This window comes from Hemitrygon akajei, chromosome 11, assembly GCF_048418815.1.
Source record: "Hemitrygon akajei chromosome 11, sHemAka1.3, whole genome shotgun sequence".
In the NCBI taxonomy this organism is placed as follows: Eukaryota; Metazoa; Chordata; class Chondrichthyes; order Myliobatiformes; family Dasyatidae; genus Hemitrygon; species Hemitrygon akajei.
The window spans coordinates 97,539,162-97,560,735 of NC_133134.1; the positions used below are offsets into that span (position 1 = coordinate 97,539,162).

General features: G+C 43.3%; 1 protein-coding gene across 1 annotated transcript; it reads right to left on the reverse strand.

Moving 5' to 3' along the window:
- Positions 1–9,105: 9,105 nt before the first annotated feature.
- LOC140735137 (Ig heavy chain Mem5-like) lies at positions 9,106–21,450 on the reverse strand. Its single transcript, XM_073059927.1, has 6 exons — positions 21,362–21,450; positions 20,384–20,710; positions 16,365–16,655; positions 13,323–13,442; positions 13,163–13,221; positions 9,106–9,512 (listed from the first exon to the last, which is right to left on the reverse strand). The coding sequence occupies exons 1-6, from the start codon at positions 21,402–21,404 to the stop codon at positions 9,480–9,482; spliced, it is 873 nt and encodes a 290-aa protein (XP_072916028.1). The 5' UTR covers positions 21,405–21,450; the 3' UTR covers positions 9,106–9,479.
- Between the last annotated feature and the right edge of the window lie 124 nt (positions 21,451–21,574).

The following is a 21,574-nucleotide window of genomic DNA, read 5'->3' on the forward strand; positions in this document are numbered from 1 at the left end:
CCAGGTTTTCTATTTATTATCTAAAAATCGATCCAGCTCGGTCTTAAATTCGAACAGATACAAATATTTGAATGCCATCCGTGTAGAACATTCTGGAGATTTATTATGATTGAAGAAATTACCTCTCACCTCAATTCTGAAAGGGCAACCCTATTTTTAAAGCATCGCCCTTATTCTAGGTACCTCTATCCAAGAGAATCATTGACCTGCATCAAACTTGTCAGGCCTTAGTCCTAACTTTAACCTTGTAATCAATTCCTGTATCGAAAGACGGCGGGTTGTTTGCCGCCTAATTGCTCCTTGTACCTACACATTAACGGTCAGTGATTTGTGCACAATTAACTCCTTGTCACCCTTGAAAACAGTCTTTGTTCATTTAAGATTTCTTTATCTCGTGTTGACTGATGTGCAGGGTATTACAATTTTCCGCGCTACATTTCATTTTCTTTGTACCTTGGAAATTCGCTTATATACTTGTCACCTTATGTTAACATAAGCTATTTCCGCCCATCAATCTTCAGTCAATGCCAGATATATCACACTAACTTTAATAATTCTGTGTGACAGCTTATTAACTGTTTTCATAAAGTAAACACGTTAACTGTTTCGCCTTTACCTCTTCTGCAAACTACAAACTCAAAATATAGATTTGCCAAATATGTTCCACTCTGACAAATCCAAAACTCTATCAAATCCAGTCCTTTTTTTCCCTGTTTCCACGTCTCTGCCTTTATGTTCGGGTAACTAGAATTTGTATACTAATTTCTTTTGCCGCCTTCCTTGAATGATGGGGATTTACAGTCATCGAATCTGAGGGAATATATATAGCATTTAGGAACATGACAACATTAGTACGTCAACGACATCCGTAACTACCCGAGAAGAAAAAGAATTTCAGCATCTATATTGTACACATTTCTGAACATTAAATGTTTCTTTAACATTAAATGTACCTTTGATTATGTAGTCTCAGAAATTTAACACTTCCTTTCTTGCAAATTTCACCGACAGTATTCCTTTGTGCTAATCTTAGAGATTAGAGATTCTCGTTCGCAGATTTATAGTTCTCTGTCGATTCCAAGAGAATTTCCATTTCTTTTGCCTCTCGATGACAAACAAAACTTGTGTCGTTTAAATTGACAATTTATGAATCAATTAAATTTGTCCTTTTTTTTAGTTCAGCCTGAAACAATGCCGATAGATAGTCTACAAAGGCGAGATTCAGAATGGAAGTTTATATTCTCCAGAACCAAGGTGTCAGCTATTTCTACGATAATCCAGTTATGTTGTTGTATGGTGTGACACAATATAAAATCAAATTAGAAGATCAAATGTTGTAACGTGGTCAAATACTGAAACATGTCTCCCAAATGTTTTATATACAACCTTTCATCATTAGAGAGCATTTGTGACGTGTCTGCAGCGTCTCCACGACGCTTTAGCTTTTAACTGTAGTCAAATTACAGAACCTTTCGATTAAATTTGAAACTAGCATATTGTTGATCCCTTTTCACTAACTCCCCCACACCATCCCAGAGATACATGCGCTGAAGAAACAAGCCTCTTTTGACTCTTTTACTGTCGAATCTATCAATTATTCATCCTCAGAAAAGTATTTTACATCAGCGATGTGGGGCTAGATTGAGGACAACATCTGTTCGGTAATGTGCAGAATAATTCCTGCAATGCATATTCAGTCCGTGACCTCAATGCAACAGTGGAGCTCTAGATTTTATTTTGGAAAATCAAAAATAACACTGAAAATGTTGGAAGTATCGGCAGATCACACACCATCTGAGGAAAGTTATGATTCGGCTGGATGAGTCTACTTCAGCTAATAATATTATGGAGACAAACGCCGCTGAAAGAGGCCTCCCAATCACCCTCTCCTCCGGGCGAATACTGGCTTATCCCATCTATGGCCTTCTTAATGGCATTAGCGAGGAGAAAGAAGTAATGCAAACACTGAACCGAACTCTGTGATTCACAATTTGTTCGCCTTTCTCCAGTTCTGTCTTTCCTGACCGACAGTACACCCTCTCCGTTTTAATATTTTAGCGTTGTTCTGAAACTTTCCGTTGATTTACCTGTTGCATCGTTTATTTCCAACATGCTCCCTCCCTGAAATCTGACCAGCCGCGCTTATGACACCGTTTCTCGAGGCTCCTATCACGTATATCGTCTCCATCTCGGCCCTCGTTTTACCGGTAATTTCTTTCAGCCCTTTGTGCTTTCCCATATCCTGTCGGTCTCCAAACTCAGCCGCGATCTAAATGATTGTTGCGGAAGACGCAAGGCAAAGTCCTTGCTCTGGTTCAAGTTCCTACACAGCATGAAATTGTCCTACTGGGAAAAAGGCAAGCCTAGTTGTTAGTTCTGCAAGAATTTTGTTGCATGTTATTTTCAGACTCCGTAACCTGTATTCAGTACACTCCGTTAACTGCCTATTTACGTTTGTAATTGGAAAGTTCTTTGTTCCCTGCTGACATCCGGTGTTTCCAGCTCCCAATATGGCAACCGGAAATCCCAATCTAGCTCTTCACCTCCCTCTCGTGACACACATGGACCAGTACAACTACAGAGCACTTGACAACGTCACCTTCTACCCTCTCCACTGAACACCCAGAATAAAGGCATTTGATGGGAAAGTGGGAGGTAACTAAGTCACTTCAGCGGGAAGGCTCTTTGCTTGAATCATGGGCGGCGTCTATTTTGTGTGTGTGTGTGTGAGTGTGTGTGTGTGTGTGTGTGTGTGTGTGTGTGTGTGTGTGTGTGTGTGTGTGTGTGTGTGTGTGTGTGTGTGTGTGTGTGTGTGTGTGTGTGTGTGTGTGTGTGTAAAGGAGAGGCGAGTGTGAATGTCGGACCGCTGGAACATAACTTAGATAAGTAATCATGGGGGAACTAAGAAACAGCAAACAAAATTAATGTGTTTTCCATCAGTCATCACTATGGAAGAGACGAGCAGTATGGACAGATGTTTCAGAGTGTCATAAATGAGTGTAGTTGCTATTACGAAGCTTGGGAACTGAAAGGTCTGAGGGTAGTTAAGTTATCTGGGCCAGATGGATACACCTCAGGGTTGTAAATGAGGCAGCTGAAAACATTATGAAATAAGTAACGTTCACTGAATGCTGTTAGAACTCCGCGGGACAGTCAGAGTCAATAGAAAAGAGTAAACAATCGGTGTTTCGAGCAGAGACCCTTCATCAGGACTACACAAAAAAGATGAGGTCAGAGTAAGAGGTGGGGCTCGAGAAGGAAGAAATAGAAGCTACTACGTGATAGATGAACCTGGAGAGGAAGACGGGTGAAGTAGAGAGCTGGGAAGTCGATCAGCGAACGAGATAAAGAACTAGAGAAGGGGTAATCTGATAGGAGGGGACAAAATGCCACGAAAAAGGGAAGGGGGCGGAGTACCAGAAGGGGGTCATGGGCACGTATGGAGTTAAGCTGAGAGTGGGAAATGAGAATGGGGAACGGTGAAGGAAAGGAGGTAGTAATTATCGAAAGTTCAGGAAATCGATGTTCATTGCATCGGGTTGGAGGTTACACAGATGGAATATCAGGAGTTGCTCCTCCAACCTGAATGTAGCTTCATCGCGATAGTAGGGGTGTTATAGACTGACATGTCAGAAACTGAATATGAAGTAGTATTAAAATGGGTAACCTCCGGGAGATCCCACCTTTTCTGGCGGGCGGAGTGTAGGAGCTCGGTGAAGCCATCTCCCAATCTACGTCAGGTCTCACCAATATTCAGGAGGCCAAACCGGGAACACAGGTGAAGTGCCGCCTCACCTGCAAGGACTGTTTGGGGTCTGAATGTTACTGATGGTGGAGGTGTAGGGGCAGGTATAGCACTTGTTCCACTTGCAAGGATAAGTGTCAGGATGGGGATCCGTGAGGACGGAGGAATTGACAAGACAATCGCGTAGGCAGCGATCCCTGCGGAAAGTGGAAAGTAGCGGCAGGAGAAGTGCATGATGGTAGGATCCCGTTGGAGATCGCCGACGTTATGCAGAGTTACATACTGGACGCGGCGACTGGTGAGGTGGTAGGTGAAATCAAGAAGAACCCTTTCACTAATGGGGTGGCGGGTGGATGGGTGAGGGTAGACGTGCGAGAAATAGAAGTGATGCGGGTGAGGGCTGTATTGATGGTGGAGGAAGGGAAATCCCTTTCTTTGAGGAAGGAGAAAGTGTTAGTTCTGCAACGAAAACATTCAAACTGCGGGCAGATGCAGTGGAGACTGAGGAATTGAGACAAGGGCGTGGCATTTTTACAAGTAACATGGTGGTCAGAGGTATAGGTCAGGTAGCTGTGATAATCGGTGGGTTTATTGCAGGTATCTATGAAATGAGCTTTCAAGGATCACTAGATTCAGGAATGGTTCCGGGGGACTGGAAATTTGTAACTGTCAGTCCACTCTTTCAGAGGCAGAAGAAAGGACATTCTAGGCTATTAAGCCTGATTTCAGTGGTTGGGAAGATGTTGGAATCCATTACGAGGTCTGAGGTTTCAAAGTATTTTGAATCACATGATACAGTAAGCTAACGTCGACATGGTTTCCTTTAGCAGAAATCTTGACGGGCAAGTCTGTTGGAAATCTTCGAGGAAATAACAGGCAAGACAGACAAAGGAGAGTGAGTGGCTTTTACTTACTTAGATTTTCTGAAATCCTTTGATAAGGTGCCGCACACCAGGTTGCTTAATAAGACCAATGGTATTACAGGAAAGATACCAGCATGGATAGATTAGCTGCCGAAGACAGGTGGTGTTCCACAAAGGCCGGTGGTAGGACCGCTTCCTTACAAACATTATGACAACGATTTGGTTTTCGGAACTGATTCCTATGTGGTCAGGTTTACGGACAATACAAAGACAATTGCAGGTAGGGGTAGTGTTGAGCAAGAATGATGTCTGCAGCAGGACATAGACAGAACTGGATTTAGACAAAGAAGTTGTAGATAGAATGAAGAGCAGGAAAGTGTATGATCATACAGTTTGGTGGAAAGAATAATGGCGTAGATTATTTTCTGAACAGGAAGAAAATTTAAAAATCAGAGGAGCAAAGAGCCCTGGGAGTCCTTCTGTAGAAATCCCTGAAGGTTATTTGCAGGTTGAGTCGGTAGTAAGGAAGGCAGATGCAATGTTAGCATTCATTCCGAGAAAACTGGAATATAGTAACAAGGCTGTAATTCTGGGGCTTTATAAGTTATTGGCAGCACCGCACTTCGAGTACTGCGAACAGAGGAAAGTTACTATAGTCGGGTCTCTAGCACTGGCTCTGCCTCCGTGACTCAGAAGGGAAGAGAAGAAGACGCACGGTCTGGCAACAGGGGATTCGTTAGTTCTGCGCAGACAGTTCAGGAATTTAGGTGCCATGTTAATGAACATAGGAACATAAGAAAGACGAGCAGGAGTAGGCCATTTGGCCTGTTCAGCCTGCCGCACCATTCAATAAGATCATGGCAGATCTGACCATGAACTCATCTCTACCGTCCTGCCTTTCCTTCATAACCCTTAATTCTCCTACCATGCAAAACTCTGTCCAACCTTGTCTTAAATATACATACTGAGGTAGCCTCCACTGCTTCAATGTGCAGAGAATTCCACAGATCCACTACTCTGGGAAAAGTAGTTCCTCCTCATACCCGTCCTAAATTTACTCCCCCGAATCTTGAGGCTATATACCAGAACTGCACACAATACTCTAGATGCGGCCTCACCAGTACCCTATACAGCCTGAAACATAGCCTCCCTACTCTTAAATTCAATAGCTTTAGCAATGACCTCCAGTCCGTTTGACTTCTTGATAACTGGATGCACCTGCAAACCAGCCTTTTGCGATTCATGCACAAGCACTCCCAAGTTCTGCTGCAGAGCATCACGCTGCAATCTTTTAACCGTTTAAATAACAATCTGATCTTCCATTTTTCCTTCTAAAGTATATAACCTCACATATACTAACATTGTTCTCCATCTGCTAAACCCTTGCCCACTCTCTTAACCTATCTATATATCTCTGCAGACTCTCCGTTACTTCTGCACAATTTGCTTTTCCAATCCATATAGTGTCATCAGCAAACTTAGATACAAAACAGTCGGTCCCCTCTTCCAGATCATTAATGTATATCGTGAACAGCTACAGGCCCAGCACCGACCCTTGCGGCACACCACTCACCACTGATTAGCAACCAGAGAAACACCCATGTATCCCAAATCTTTACATTCTATTGGCTAACAAATCATCTATCCATGCTAATGCATTACACCCAAGTCTAAGCATTCTTATTTTATGGATAAGTCTTTTATGTGGCACCTTATCTAAAGCTATCTGGAAATTCAAGTAAAGAACATCCAGGTGTTCCGCTTTATCCACTGCGCTTGTTATATCCTCAAAGATCTCCAGTAAATTTGTCGAACAGGAACTGCCTTTGCTGAATCCATGCTACGTCTTTTACTAGGATGTTACCTGGGTTTCAGCACTTAAGTTACAGAGAAAGGTTGAACAAGTTAGGTCTCTATTCATTGGAGCGTAGAAGGTTGAGGGGGGATTTGATCGAGGTATTTAAAATGTTGAGAGGGATAGATAGAGTTGACGTGAATAGGCTGTTTCCATTGAGAGTAGGGGAGATTCAAACGAGAGGACATGATTTGAGAGTTAGGGGGCAAAAGTTTAAGGGAAACACGAGGGGGTATTTCTTTACTCAGAGAGTGATAGCTGTGTGGAATGAGCTTCCTGTAGAAGTAGTAGCGGCCAGTTCAGTTGTGTCATTTAAGGTAAAATTGGATAGGTATATGGACAGTAAAGGAGTGGAGGGTTATGGGCTGAGTGCGGGTAGGTGGGACTAGGTGAGATTAAGAGTTCGGCACGGACTAGGAGGGCCGGAATGGCCTGTTTCCGTGCTGTGATTGTTATATGGTTATATGGTTATATGGTCTTTCCAGATGCTTCGTTATTTCTTCTTTAACGATAGCTTCAAGCATTTTCTCAACTACAGTTGTTAAACAAACTGGCCTATAGTTACCTGCCTTTAGCCTACATTCCCTTTGAATGGTGGCGTGATATTCGCCTTCACCAAATCCGTCGGCACCTGCCAGAGTCCAGAAAACTTTGCTAACATATGACCAAGCCTTCAACTATAACCCCTGCCATTTCTTTCAGTATCCTGTGATGCATTCCATCAGAACCAGGGGACATGTCTATCTTTAGACCTGCAAGTTTGCTCAGCACTACCTCTTTAGTGATAGTTATTGTATCGATGTCCTCACCTCCCATCGCATCCATCTCATCTCTCTTGGCATATTAGACATGTCCTCCACTGTGAAAACTGACACAAAATAGTCATTCAAAGCCTCAGCCATTTCCTCATTACCCAATATCAATTCCCCATTCTCGACTCCCAAGGGACCCACGTTCACCTTAACCATCCTTTTCCGGTTTGTATAATTATAAAAGTTTCGCGATCCGTTTTTATATTTTGTGTTGGTTTATTTTCATTGTCTGGCTTCCCTTCCTTTATTGCCCGCTTAGTGGTTCTTTGCTGTTTTCCCTAAAGTTAAAGTTTTCCCTATCTTCCTGTTTCCCATTACTCTATGCGACATTGTACACACGAATATTTAGTCTAATGCCTTCTTTTATTTTCTTACTCATCCAAGGCTCTCCCCACCCTTATTGTCCTTGCCTTTAACTAGAACATACATTTGTTGAGTACCGTGAAAACTTCCTTTGAAGATCTTCCACTGTTCCTCAACCGTCTCACCATATAGCCTGTGTTCCCAGTCTACACTAACCAAACCCTCCCTCATCCCATTGTATTCTCCATTGTTTAGGCATAATACACTGGTTGCAGATCAAACTATTGCACTCTCCATTTCTATGACAAACACAATCACACTGTGATCAGTCTTTCCAAGAGGATCCTTAACTACAGGATCACTAGTTTTACCTGGCTCCTTGCACAGAACCGGATGTAAGATAGGACGTTCCCTTGTAGGTTCGGTAACATGCTGTTCAAGAAAGCTGTCACGTGTCACTCTACGAAGTTCTCCTCAAGACACCGTCTAGCAGCTTATTTCACCCAATCTATGTGCAAGTTAAAAGTCCCCCATTATAACTGCGGTTCCATTCTTACATGCCTCAGATATTTCTTTGTTTATTGCCTGTGCCACCGTAATGTTATTATTCAGCGGCCGATAGACAACTCCCACCAGAGACTTTTTTTTCACTACTGTTCCTAATCTCTGCCCAGATGGATTCAACTTTTTCCTCCTCAGATCTTACATCGTCTCTCTCTCTCTCATCTCTAATTAATAACGCTACCTCATCTCCCTTACCTTCCTGCCAATCCTTCTGTATTACCTGATATCCCTGGATATTTAATTCCCAATCTTCCCCAGCTTGCAACTACGTTTCTGTGATGGTCACTAAATCATACTGCGTTGTACCGATTTGGACTACATGTTTACTGATCTTGTTACAAATAGTATCGGCATTTAAATAAATTGCCTTTACACTCATTGTGCATTTAAAATCTTGTAGTCTTTTACTCTTTTCCATTTGAGTTTCCTTCACTCCACTACTACTTTTCTCCTTTTTGTTTTTTGCTTTTTCTTTATCCAAATCTTTCCTTTTTACTTTACCCATACTTCTCCAATCTGTTGAACCCACCCCTACTATTTGTTTCAAGCCCTATCAACAGCCCTAGTTATGCGTTTCGCTCAGAATCCATATCCCATCACGGTTCACGTGGAGCCCGTCGGATTCCTTCCCGATTAGTGGTGCCAATTTTCCATGAATTCAAACCTACTTCTCCCACGCCAATGCTTGAGCCAGGCATTTAACTCTCTAATCTTCTTGACCTCCTGTCAGTAAGGATTTCTTTCTGTACCTTTAGTGGGAACGTTTCATGATCTGGAGTGAGAATTTGGGATCCCTGTCTCCAGCGGAGATTGCGCAATCAACCTTTGAACCATTACATACAAGCGGCTCACCACCAATTCGGCGCTTAGATGACCAAGAAAAAAATCTAAATTTCATGCCAAATTTTAATTTATTAAAGCAGTAGTTAGAACAAGGGTCAGTTTTAATCGTAGCAAGCTGTACATAATCACGGATGGGTCTGCAGATTAACCGTTGTTCATTATTACCAATTGGTCTGAGACTGAGGGAGTTCCGAGTGAGGCTTTGGATGGAGACATCCGGGTATATGACAAGTGCTCATGCGGCCGATCGATGGCGCCGTGAATCAATTGGGCCTCCTGCGCGTGGGCTTTCTTTCGAGTGTGCACGTTTTCGCCTCGGTGAATCCGGTTTCTCTCACCCGCACTGTAAGTTGCTCAGTGTGTGCCGTTACTAAAACGACTCTTTAAAAACATTTAATCATACTACTCCGTTGCAGGTCTTGCTCCGCACATACAAAACAAGGTCTAAATCTGTCGTTGTTCACGGAAGATAATATTCACTCTGCCTTTCCAGATCAGTTAGTATCAATCGCCAGCTGGGCGTAGATCTGTAAGGGAATGGCATGAGATTGGTTACTGTATCACTCCCCACCCTGCACTATTCCTCGCCAGGCTGTGTGTATGAGGAAATTGAATCACGCGTTAATTCCAAATCAGAGGGATGTGATAGTATGGAGCAAAGATTTTCATTCACCTTTAATTTCCCTTTACAGCCAACAACAAAACGTAGGACCCTCTTGTCCAATCCCTGAATCTGCACCTGTAATGTCCTTCCGATTTAAATATTATTCTTCAGTCCGTGCTCTGTGTAATCTTGTCCAGCCCTGGACCTAATACATCCATAATATTTTAAGGCCCATGGACGTCCTGTTGTCCCTTAAATGCAGTATCGTTCGGCATAACATCTTCCCTGTCCCCCTTCCCATCTAACGCCACCAGCACTAACGCCCTTCCCTATCTACTATATGTAAATCCCTTCAGACTCTGCACTGCTTAAGCACCTACACAGCGGCCTATTTGCGTAACCGCTCCCGCCACTATACCACTCCGTGTGACCCCCTCCAGCCCCGAAACCGTCTACCTGTGTAACCCATCTGACCCTTCTTCGATCTGTGTAATTCGTCCAAATCCTAAACCCCTTTATCAATGCAGCACACAACCTCTATCTCCTCATCGATCTGTAACTCCTTTTTTAAGCTGTTTCCCTGCAACTGAAATCTCCTCAAATTACCTCTCTAATTCCATTCCCTGTTGTATTCTTTCTCTTCTTCCGCAACTCCACGACTTCTCAAAATGTCTGCACTCTGTTGTTGCGGACTAACGCCAACATTGTCAATGTTCACTGCTGCGGAGCTAGACACCCGACCGCTCCTCGTTTAAAGACACCCCGCCAACCGGGAGGGACCAGCTACGGGTCACATGAACTTATAGTTTGGTGTTACGTTCTGTCTTTTGCCGTATCTGGAATGTATTTTAGAACAGTGAATCCTACACAAAGGTATGATAACTACAGGGTTGTTGTGGGTGACTTCAACTTTCCTAACAGAGTGGGATCTTCTTAAAGTCAGAGATTTATATAGTGCAACATTTGTTTGCTGAATCCTAAATAGTTTCTATATCGATCTGCAGATATGCCAACAAGAAGATGGGGCAAAATTGAACTGGAGTTTGATAATGAACCTGGCCACATGTTCACTTGAAAAACTTTTAGGGAACAGTGATCACAACTCCATAGTTTTTCAGACAGCCGTAAATAAGAATATTATAAATACCATTGCATTCGAACAGGGTAAATGTGCGAATATTAGACAGAAACTGGACAGCGTCAATTGGGAACAGCTGTTTTGGCGCAGGTATCGAGACAGACAGTGAATCCGGTCCGGAAGGAAAGGGAATCTTTTCGTAAAAAAAATAAAATGTTTGCTGAGCTAAAAAATCAAACAGAGCCCTTAAGAATTATAAGAAGCTGGAAACTAACTCGAAGCGGTTAGGAAAGGCAGAAAGGACCACGAATAGTCATTGGCAAGTAGGATTAAAGAGAATCCCAGGACGTTCTATTCATACATCAAGAGCAAGATGATAATTAGCAGCGGGTAGGACAACTGAATGATCAATGAGGGAACATGTGCATGGATGTGAAGAATGTGGTTCAGTGCTTAACATCAAAGAGAAAGATGTGGAAGGTGGCGAGATCAGTGTGGAGGGTACGAATTTGTTTTTGCATTATGAGATAAAGAATGAGGCAGTACTGGGTCTCTTAAAGAGCTTTAAGTATTGAAAGGAGCAACAGATGAGATTGCTGGAGGCTTCACCAATATCTCGGTGGCCTCTAGCCACAGGCGAGGTCTCTGAGAACTAGTAAGTAGCTAATGTTCCAATATTTTTGAAAGGAAATAGGGATAATCTTGAGAATTTTAGACCGGTGAGTCTCCCGTTAGTGGGAAGAACGTTACTGGACATACTTCTTAACGATCCGAGTTATGAACAAATGCATGGTTTCTATGGTGAATTAGTCGTTTGGATTCAGAACAGGCTTTCCCATATAAGACAGAGGCTACCGGTCGAAGGGAATTATTCCAGCTGGGCGGCGGGGGCTGTGTCCCGCAAGGATCTGTACTGGGATCTCTGCCACAGGTGATATATGTGTGATATGTATAAATGACCTGGATTAAAATGTAAATGAGTTGGTTAGTAAGTTTACAGATGATACTAAAGTTGTGGAGAGTGTAGAAGGCGACCAAAGGATAAAGATCAGTTGCAGATACGGGTGAATGACAGACTTTAATCCCACCAAGTGAGAAATGTTCCATTATAAAAGAATGGTACACTATTAATGACAAGACCCTTAACACCAGTGCCATACAGAGGGATTTTGGAGTTCAGTTCATTTATCTCTGAATTCAATTTTGGTCGACTCCATTATACGAAGGATGTTGAGGCTTTGGAAAAAGTGTTGAAGAAGTTTGTTGGGATGCTGGTTGGAATTGAGAGCATCTGCTGTAAGGAGAGTTTGGCCTTTCATACGAATTCTTACATTGGCAGTAATCCCTCCCATTCCTCCAACAATCTTTCTTATCCCCTACCATCAGGAAGGTGGTACCGGAGTATTAAAACAAGAACGTTTAGGGTAGGAAACAGCTTCATCCCACAGGCCATAAGACTAGTAAACTCCCTGCCATCACCCATGTCTCTGCACGGATGACGTGTCATTGGCGTTATACTGTTTACTTTTAACTTGTGCCGCAGGCATTGTATTATTTGTTAACATATTTGAGGTTATTATGGTTTTATTACTTAATGTATGGTGTGTAAGTTATATGTACTGTGTTGCCCAACTTGGTCCAGAGGAACGTTGTTTCGTTTGGCGATATAAATATGTACAGCTGAATGACAAGAAACTGAACTTGAACTTGAACTTGAGCAAACGTGTTTTCTCTGGAACTTCTGAGACTGAGGGGCTATTTGTCAGAGATTTCCATACTATGAGAGACACAGATAAGAAAGATAGCCAGTATCGCTTTTCCACATTGTTGAAACGTGGCATGCGTTTATGATAAATTGGGGTATGTCCAAAGGAGATGAGCGGGTCCATTTTTAACACAGAGAAGGGTAGGAGCCCGGAATTCGCTGACCAAGGTGTTGGTGGAGGAAAATGCCATAGAGCGGTTCTGCATACTTTACGATCGGCACATAGATGTGCTGGAAATTGAAGAATATGGACATTCTTCAAGCGGAAGTATTTAGTGTAGCTGTGTATTTGATCACTAATTCAATTAGCTCAATGGAACATCGTAGGCTGAAAGACCTGTTCTCGTGTTGTACTATTCTAAGCGCAAAGCAATTACCTGCTTGTAAATGGCATTACTGGGTACAGGAGTGGAACACAGTGTGGTATTCTGCCATTGTAGCCCATTCACTTCAAGGTCCGACGCACTGTGCGCTCAGAGATGCTCTTCTGACACCACTGTCGTAACACGTGATGATTTAAGTTGCTTTCACCTTCCTGTCAGCTTGAACCAGTTTGCCCATTCTCCTCTAACCTCCCTGATTAACAAGTCGGTTTCGTCACATCACTGCCACGGTTGTTTGTTTTTTTAATCCAGCCTCAGTAAGCGCTACAGAATAGTGTGCCAGAAAACGCCAGAGTATCGCATTAACGAGCCGGTTTACAGGTGTACTTGAAATTGTGTGCACTTACATCACGTTCTCGATCCTTTCGCCGGGTGGTGGCGCTTTTGTCTGCCGTTTCTCCTTTTACTGATTGAAAGAAATGTTTAAAAGTGAGCTTTTCTTCAAAGGGATTATTCACCGTTTGGTGAGAAGTTCAGGTCATGATTGGGTTAAGGCCAGCACCGTACCTGGTTTGCGTTCCTTCCGATTCTTCCTAATGGCCACAGTGGTCGCCCCTACAGCAAGGAACACGAGGGTCGCCGCCAGGCCAATCGAAAGCACATGACAGAGCTGGAGCTGCAGTCTGTCTGAAGGACATAGAATCGACTTTCAATTGAAAGTAATTTAGCATCAGTTCCAAGCTGCATTTGTTGGCCTGTGTGTCCTAATTACTCAACACATTGTACATAAATTCAAGATATTATCAGAATCAGGTATTTGTCATGAGACTTGCTGTTTTGCTGTAGCAGTACATTGCAATGCACAATAATCAAAACTATAAATTACAATAGGAAGTATATGTATGTGTCCGGCTGTCAGTCTGTCTGCAATTTAAATAAGTAGGGCAAACAGAGAGGGAATATCGTGAGGTAGTGTTCATGGGCTAATTTTCCATTCAGATATCTGATGGCGGAGGGAAAGAAGCTGATCCTAAAACTTTGAGTGTGTTTTTTCAGACTCTTAGAGTTCGATCTTGAGAGAAGCAATGCGTAGAGGGCATGTCCTGGATGATGGGGACCATAATGATAGATGGCCCTTTTTAAAGCATGGCGTTTTGAAAGTGTCCTGGATACTGAGGATACTGTAGGCCATGATGGAGCTAGCTGAGTTTACAATTGATACATGTGAAGAAGAGGTTGATGCTTTCTCGATTAGCAAGAGTGTCAGAGGTTTCGAGGAAAGGCAGCAGAATTCGTTTGAGGGCGATAGTGAAGCATCGACGATGGAATAGCGGAGCAGACTCGATGAGCTGAATAATACAACTTCTTGTGGTTTTATGCTCTAATCTCTGATTCCTTCTGAAAACACTGACCTTAGATCTCTACAACAGTCTATCCAAATGGCTTTCTACTCGTAACTGGAACTGGCCTTTTGGCCCAACAACCCCATACTGGTAATTGGGCTTCCGGGGGTATTTACATGTTCTTCCACTTCTGCTCTAGTCTGACACTGGGTTAATACCAATAATGTTAACGGTCCTTACTGCAACACTTCTTTCAAGGTTGGGGAGGGTGGTCTCCGTTTACCCTTCGCTTGCTGGCCAACTTCATTCGCGGTTTGTCGCTCTGTCTCGGATATGTTCGCTCTATTCCATTGGAAAGGTAGCTCGTTACTCTAAGGACTCGATTTCGATCCAACTCTGGAATGTCCCCTCTGTGAAGTGTGCACGTTTCCGCGTGATCATGTGGCATTCCACCAAATATTCCCGCGGCCTCACAGTTAGGAAGGCGTTGCTGGTAACTATGTGGCAACAAAGAATCAAAACAAATATGATTTCCCTTTCTATGCGGCAAGGCGAAAGGGGATACAAAGGTCAGAAATCGGGGACAGTGTGTCTCAAGTCCAGACTCCGCCAATAACTTGCACGAAATTGAGGACTGTAAGAGCCGGAGGGTATGTTATAGAAAATGATCTGATTGGTCACTTTCCTTTGCAAGCTTTGTATCTGGGGTCTAATTTGGAATGTAATAAATCTTGGAAGATTATAGCAATTAGTATCAGGTTTATTATTATCACACAAACCGAGATGCGGTGAAAAGTTTGCCATCAGACAGATCATATCGTACATAAAACACCGAGTAGCACAAAAGGAGAAACTGGTGAATTGCAGTTACAAAGAAAGCGCAGTGTAGGTGAATAACAAGATGCAAGAGCCATGACGACTAGCTTTTGAGATGAATAGATCACGGAACGGAAATCTGTACAGCACAGTACAGGTATAATGATGCTGTGCCGACCTTTACACTCTAAAATCAGTCTATTCCTTCCCTTCTACATTATCCTCTATTTTCAGGGCCAGGGAGATTTGAGCTTGAAATTTACTAACTTTTGAGATTATAGCAAATATGATAGTAAAGCCGAACTGGAACCGACAGGGTCGCGCATGTTCAGAGGTGTTCGATCTGTCACAGCTAAGCGCGCCCGACGCTATGAAGCGGTGTCTTGGCCTGGAGAGGGGAATGGTTAACCGACAGAGAGTCGGCGGTGAATAGGTCATTTTCGGGCCTGAACTACTTGTGTCTTGTGATGAGTTGAATGTTTTATAACGGGATTTCCCCATGAAATAAATTCTGAGGTGACTTTGGGGAAATTTATAGGTCCGTGCGTTAACGTATCGGTTAGCGAAACGACTTACAGTGCCGGCTGAAAGATCGTGGCTCAATTCCTGCTGCTGTCTGTAAAGAGATTGTACATTCTCCCGGTAACCCCGTGGGTTGCCTCTGAGCGCTCCGGTTTGCTCTCACATTCCCAGGACATAGGGTTTGGGTTAGTGAGTTACAGGCATGCTATGCTGCCGCCGGAAGCATGGCGGCACTTACGGGCTGCCCCAGAACACCTTCACTGATTTGATTTGACGCAAAAGACGCAGTTCACTGTATTTTTCAATGTACACTTGACAATTAAAGCTTATCTATCCAAAATTTATCGGAGTCGTGTGTCGAGAGATGAGTACTTTCAAGGACTCTACAACTCATTATTATTTATTAACATTTATTATTTGTGTGATTTGACTTCGTTTGTATATCAATCTTCGTTATTCATAGCTATTCACAAATTCTGCTGTAATGGGACTGTGAATGTCCGCGAACTCAATGCCATATATCGTGACATATACATACTTTGATAATGAATGTACTTTGTAGTTTGAAGAAATATAAATGAATTATTATGAATAAAAAGTCAATGATAATAAATCTGATTCTGATTCTGACAATTTCCCTGAGCAGAGTGGCCAAACCAAGAGATGCCCATTAAAAGTTAGTTTTGAGTAATGATAAAGGAAATGAGGGAAAGGGTTTCACTCGGAGAGAGGTGAAAGTTTCCATGATCGGTGGCAAGGGGGAGAAGCTCTGCTCACATTTACGCAGTGTTTGAATGCGGCAGTAGAGCCGTTGGGGCCACGGAGACAGCGCTAGAGAGCGGGATTTAACTCGATGCTAAGCATAAACACAAAGGGCCGAATGGCCTCGCGCCATAAAGCTGATGGGAATCGCTAGTTTCTACGATACCTTTCTGAGCGGAGACACTGTCACTGACCAGCTGTCCAGTGGCGCAAGTGCAGACGGCGCCGCTACGCCAATTTTCCGCCGGGATCTGGAAGCGGCTTCTAACGCTGTAGCCTCCGTCCGGATCAAATATCGGGGGATCAACGTGACCTTCTGTGGTATTTCCCGATATGTTCCAGCGGATGCGCAGGGTGTGGGAAGGCAAGCCTCTCACCAAACACATCAATGTCACCAGTTGCATTCGGGCAATTTGATCCGCTTGCGGCGCTAACAAGAATATGGTGGGAGGCTGTGCTGAATGCGGAAAACACAACAACACTGTATTATTTGGATGGCCAATTTTAATCACGGTTTCAAACACAGGCTATTCTGGCCATCTTCCCCGTGCTGGCGGTGAATTACATATCTGTGCGAATTCTAGTTTATAAGGCCCTCTGTCTGTGATAGTTGGCCTCCAAAACTGAGCGAGTAGCTGCATCGCTCCCCCTCAGGGAGTGAGATCCCAACGCCCCTCGGAGAGAAACTCTTTCTTCAAGCCTTCTCTAAATCTCCCACCCCTCCTCTATATAGGCTTATCGATACATTTACCGGCGCCTCGGCAGCAGAGCGTTTAACGCGACACTATTATACTTCAAGGAGACGGAGTTTGGAGTTCAACCACGGCTTCCACTGTAAGGAGTTTGTCACCCTGAAACGCCATTCCTCGTGGAGAGCGTGAGTTTCCACCGGATGCTCCGATTTCCTGGCACAGTCCAAAATCGTACCAGTCAGTACGTTAATTGGTCATTGTACATTTTCCCGTGAGTAGGCTCAGCTAATGCTTCACACTTCTATCAGCTTACCCTCTCCACCCCAAGGAAAATAAAGCAACTTTACAGCCGCTCCTCGCAAACGAAACGACATCGTTGTGATAGAGACCCAGAGCGGGGAAGCAGACAATACGGCTCATCATCTCGACCAGTGGGCACCAATCCACATTAACCCAATCTTCCTACACTTAGCAAAGACCCTTCTGTCTATGTAATCAATGAACACATCTAGACATCTCTTAGATGCTGTCAGCAAATCTACTGCAACCATTCTATGATGGTTGCTCCTTCATCCTTATACTAAATTGCTAAATATACTAAATCTTCTACCTTATACTAAATTTATGCTCTTTTGTTTGTCTACCACAAATGTATGGAAGGGCCTCCTGCTGTTTACTTCGTGTCTATAACCTCCCTGTCTCTCAATTCAATAACCTGACTAAAGAAAGGCCAATATCCATTTGCCTTAATAATCACACTATATACATGCGATGCCGCCTTGAATGGTCGCTGGATTTGTAATCCAAGGTACTTCTGTTCTTCAACCTCTATGTTTCTCATGTCCTTTCCTCATTAATCCTCCCAAAACTCATCCACTCGCGCTGATCCGGGTTAACATTTATAATGCATTTCACCAACACTTCAGTATCACCCCTTGGACAAAGACTATCACACTATCCGTACTATCCACTTTTTCGCCCTTCTTTGTATTCTCCACAAATTTACTGATCTTGGTTCTGATATCAAAATCTAAACCATTCAAGAATATTTCAAAGAGCCAAGGTTAAACCATCTATTCTTGGACAACATCGCTAGTAACAGGCATCCAACCTTCCCTTGCCCTTGTTGCCAGTCTAATGTGGAATTGTTTGCCAAATTGCCCTAGTCCATGTCTATGTGGGACCTTGTCAGAGGGTTCACTGAACTGCATGTAAGACATACATTGATTGCACTGTTTCTCAGACATGATCAGCTATTGACACAGCCAGCTTGGCTGTCTCTGATAAGACCTTGTCACACCAAGATATTATTCATCCTGTCCCTCAAAGTTCAGTCTTTTAAGATCCCTACCACTCATAGGTCTATTTTTGCCAGCCTTTTCCCTGGTACTCGAACTGACACCTTCCAGGAAACTCACATGTACACAGCGAATATTTACAATACCTCACTTAAAGACCCAGTAATCTCACACTTTGCTTGCCACAAAAGCCTAGGATAGATCCGGTGATTTTTGACTTTTAAAACCACTATGGCTTCAAACACTTGTTCTTCATTTTTTGAGATTTACATCAAAAGTTCACCTTTCCCTTCACTGATGCCTCCATCTACAAGGAGCGCGACCTTTGTGAATTCTGATGAAGCGTACTCATAGAGGGCCATTACAATACCTTCTAGGTCCAAAGACCGATTCGTCCGTTGCTTGTAATAGGCTCTAATATTTCCTTGGATGATCTTTCACCCTTAATACACTTTTAGGTGGCTAGCAGATAAACTCTTATCTGCTTGCCATTGATATTTGTGACTTTACTTAATCTGCCTTTAAAGTATTGTCTTATGTTTTGATACCAGGTAGGGCTTCAATCATCTTTAACTTTCTATACATGCCATGCGTTTCATTTTTTCTTTTTCATCCATCCTCAAAAACCTTGTCGTACATAATTCTCTGAGATTATGACATCTTCCTTTTACCCTTACAGGAGCATGTTGGCCCTGAGTTCTTCCTATTTCTTCCATACACATAGGGACTTACCGGCAAGCGGGTGTTCCCATTGAACTCTATCCAGCTCCTGTCTAATATTAACGAACATGGATTTGCCCAGTCTAAGAGGTTTATTTCTGGTTCATGCGAACATTTATGCTCCATACCCACTTGAAATATGTGGAGTCACGGCTACTATTCCAAAACCGCTCCCCAGCTGACACTTCTTCAAACTGACGAGCCAGAAGGTAGTAAATTTGAGGAATTCATTGCCACAGCGGGCTATGCAGGCCAATTTTTAAAGCTTAGGTTGATAGGATCTTAATTAGTAAGGGTGTCAAAGGTTACGTGGAGAATGCAGGAGAATGGGTACGAAAGGGAAAATATATCTGCAATGAAACTGCTGAGATAATTTATGGACTTATCACAAACTTCATTCACTTAGATATGGTTAAGTAGCATTCCTTCCCGCATTGGTAGCCTACACACTTAATTAAAGATCTCTCTTGTCGGATCGTAAAGATCCGTACTGAGCCTTTTATGACGAGCATTAAATATTCGAGAACTTCGAGGACGCAAAACTGGTAAATCCTCTCTGCATCCTCTCCAGTGCAATCGCGCCCTTGCTCCAATTAACGTCTTGGCTCCAATTTTAACAGACGACTCAAATTTTGGTTTGATTAATGTGTTACACAGTTTGAATATACCCATTTCCTTGCTCTTAGATTCTATTCCGCGGCAACTGAAGACAAGAATTTGTTACGTTTACTTCACCAACTTGTCTCCAAGTCTCCTTTGCTACTGCTGTTCATTATATCTGCTCCCGAGCTTCCAAAACACTTCGCCTCAAATTTCTCAGATTTAACTTACAGCTGCCATTGTTCTGACCACCTTTAGGGGTGGCACGGTAGTGTAGCGGTTATGGCAACTTTTCAGTGAGCCAACTGTAAGACTTTGGTTCAATCCCCGTCGGTACCTGTAAGGCGTTAGTACGAGAATGCGTGGATTTCCTCCCAGTGCTCCGATTTCCTCCCTCATTCTAAAGACGTGAAAATTAACTCGTAATTGAAAGAGACTGATGCCGTGCTGTTAATTAAACTGAATTAACCTCAGCAGTATCACTCTGTAGCTCACACATACTCTCCGCACTTCCAACAGCATCACAAATTCCCGTCTCATTTGTGAATGTATTAATTATACCCTCTAAGTACTTTCTGGTCTCTAGCAAAACGCCGCCATATACAGTTCTAAGCCCAGCTACAAAAGGGGTAGGGTTGGGCATGGGGTTCGTAACCCCATCCCGTAAAACTTCAGTGCTACAGTAACGCAAACAGAAGCTCCCTGGGAGAAGAAAGTCGTTCGAAAATGGGCTACACACTGGGACAATTTGAAAGTGGCCCAGGATAGAAGACTTTGACGAGCTGCTTTCTGCGTCTATGCCCAGTAGGGATGATGGACTATAGAAAAGAATCCCAGCATCAGCAGAAATGTATGAACTTGTTACGACGATTTACCTGTGACCACTAGTTTGGATCCATTGCCGAACTGGCCATAGAGCTGGTCTGCGCAGAAGTAGATCCCGGAATCATTTTGCTGGACGTTTTCAATCTCCAGGGAGTAAGTGGCCGATTTTTCGTCTACCTGCCCCGAGAACCTCCCCTGCGCTTTCACGAATCTGCTCACCGTAAAAACGAACTGCAGATGCCTTTGATCGTTCCGTTTATACCAGTTTATAAAAGCAAGCACACCGAGGTCCCGGCTACAATTCAGGACGGCTCGACCTCCGACACGGACGGTCTGAATCGGCGGAGACTGGAACAAGGCGGCCTGAGACACAGAAACTGAGAGAAGGAAGATTTGATCACAGAGTGGTCCTCTCACTGATAACACAGCGACTTCAACCTCACGCCATCTTTTTTACCAATTGAGACTTTGGAACACAGAAAGAGCAGCATGCTCAGTCTCTACAGTTAATTGTATTACCAGCTGCTCTACTCTCATAATTGCATCTAAATCCCCTTCTTAAAACTCCATTGAAATCCTTCTCTCCAGAGTAATCTACCTTCCTAATTCTACCTTCTACTTTCTCTGATTATCGGTATCGGTGGTTAAAATATCGACATAGAATATGGAACAGCACAGCAGGGTAACAGGCCATTTTGTGCCGAACCAATTAAATTAATAATCAAGTGGCCATCTAATCTCTTCTGTCGGCACAACGTCCACTTTCCTCGCATCAATGCGCCTATCTAAACATATTTCAAAAGTCTCTAATGTGTCTGCCTCTATTACCTCCCCAGCGCATTCCAGGCATCACTATTATCTGCCCTTCACATCTCCTTCGAAACGACACCATTTCAACTTAAATACATGCCCTCCGGTATTAGAATCCACTTAGTTATTCTACCAAATCCCTTCAGTTAATTAACGATCAGCATTCCCTCTAAACTAGCCGGCCAAGCTCTTCTCTTCTCGAAACTCGGGTCGCTCACCTTGCACAAAGTAAGAGAGCACGAAGACCGCGCAGCATCTCATTGTTCGTGACCGAGTTAAACTCCGGGTGTTAATCGCAGACGCGTGTTCATCGGTTTGTAATGTTGGCGCAAGGGAGGGGGCGAGATCCTTTGTAATTGATGAGAATCAAACGTAATGCTTATAAGTAAATGTTTGCTTGTATTGGAAAAAGATAGAGGCGCTCTGTGGGT

Coding starts and splice junctions, on each gene's coding strand:
- LOC140735137 (XM_073059927.1), bottom strand. CDS start 21,404: ATGAGATGCTGCGCGGTCTTCGTGCTCTCTTACTTTGTGCAAG. Junction 13,443..16,364: donor CAGTGTCTCCGCTCAGAAAG/GTATCGTAGAAA, acceptor TATGTCCTTCAG/ACAGACTGCAGCTCCAGCTC. Junction 13,222..13,322: donor TCGGAAGGAACGCAAACCAG/GTACGGTGCTGG, acceptor TCTTTCAATCAG/TAAAAGGAGAAACGGCAGAC.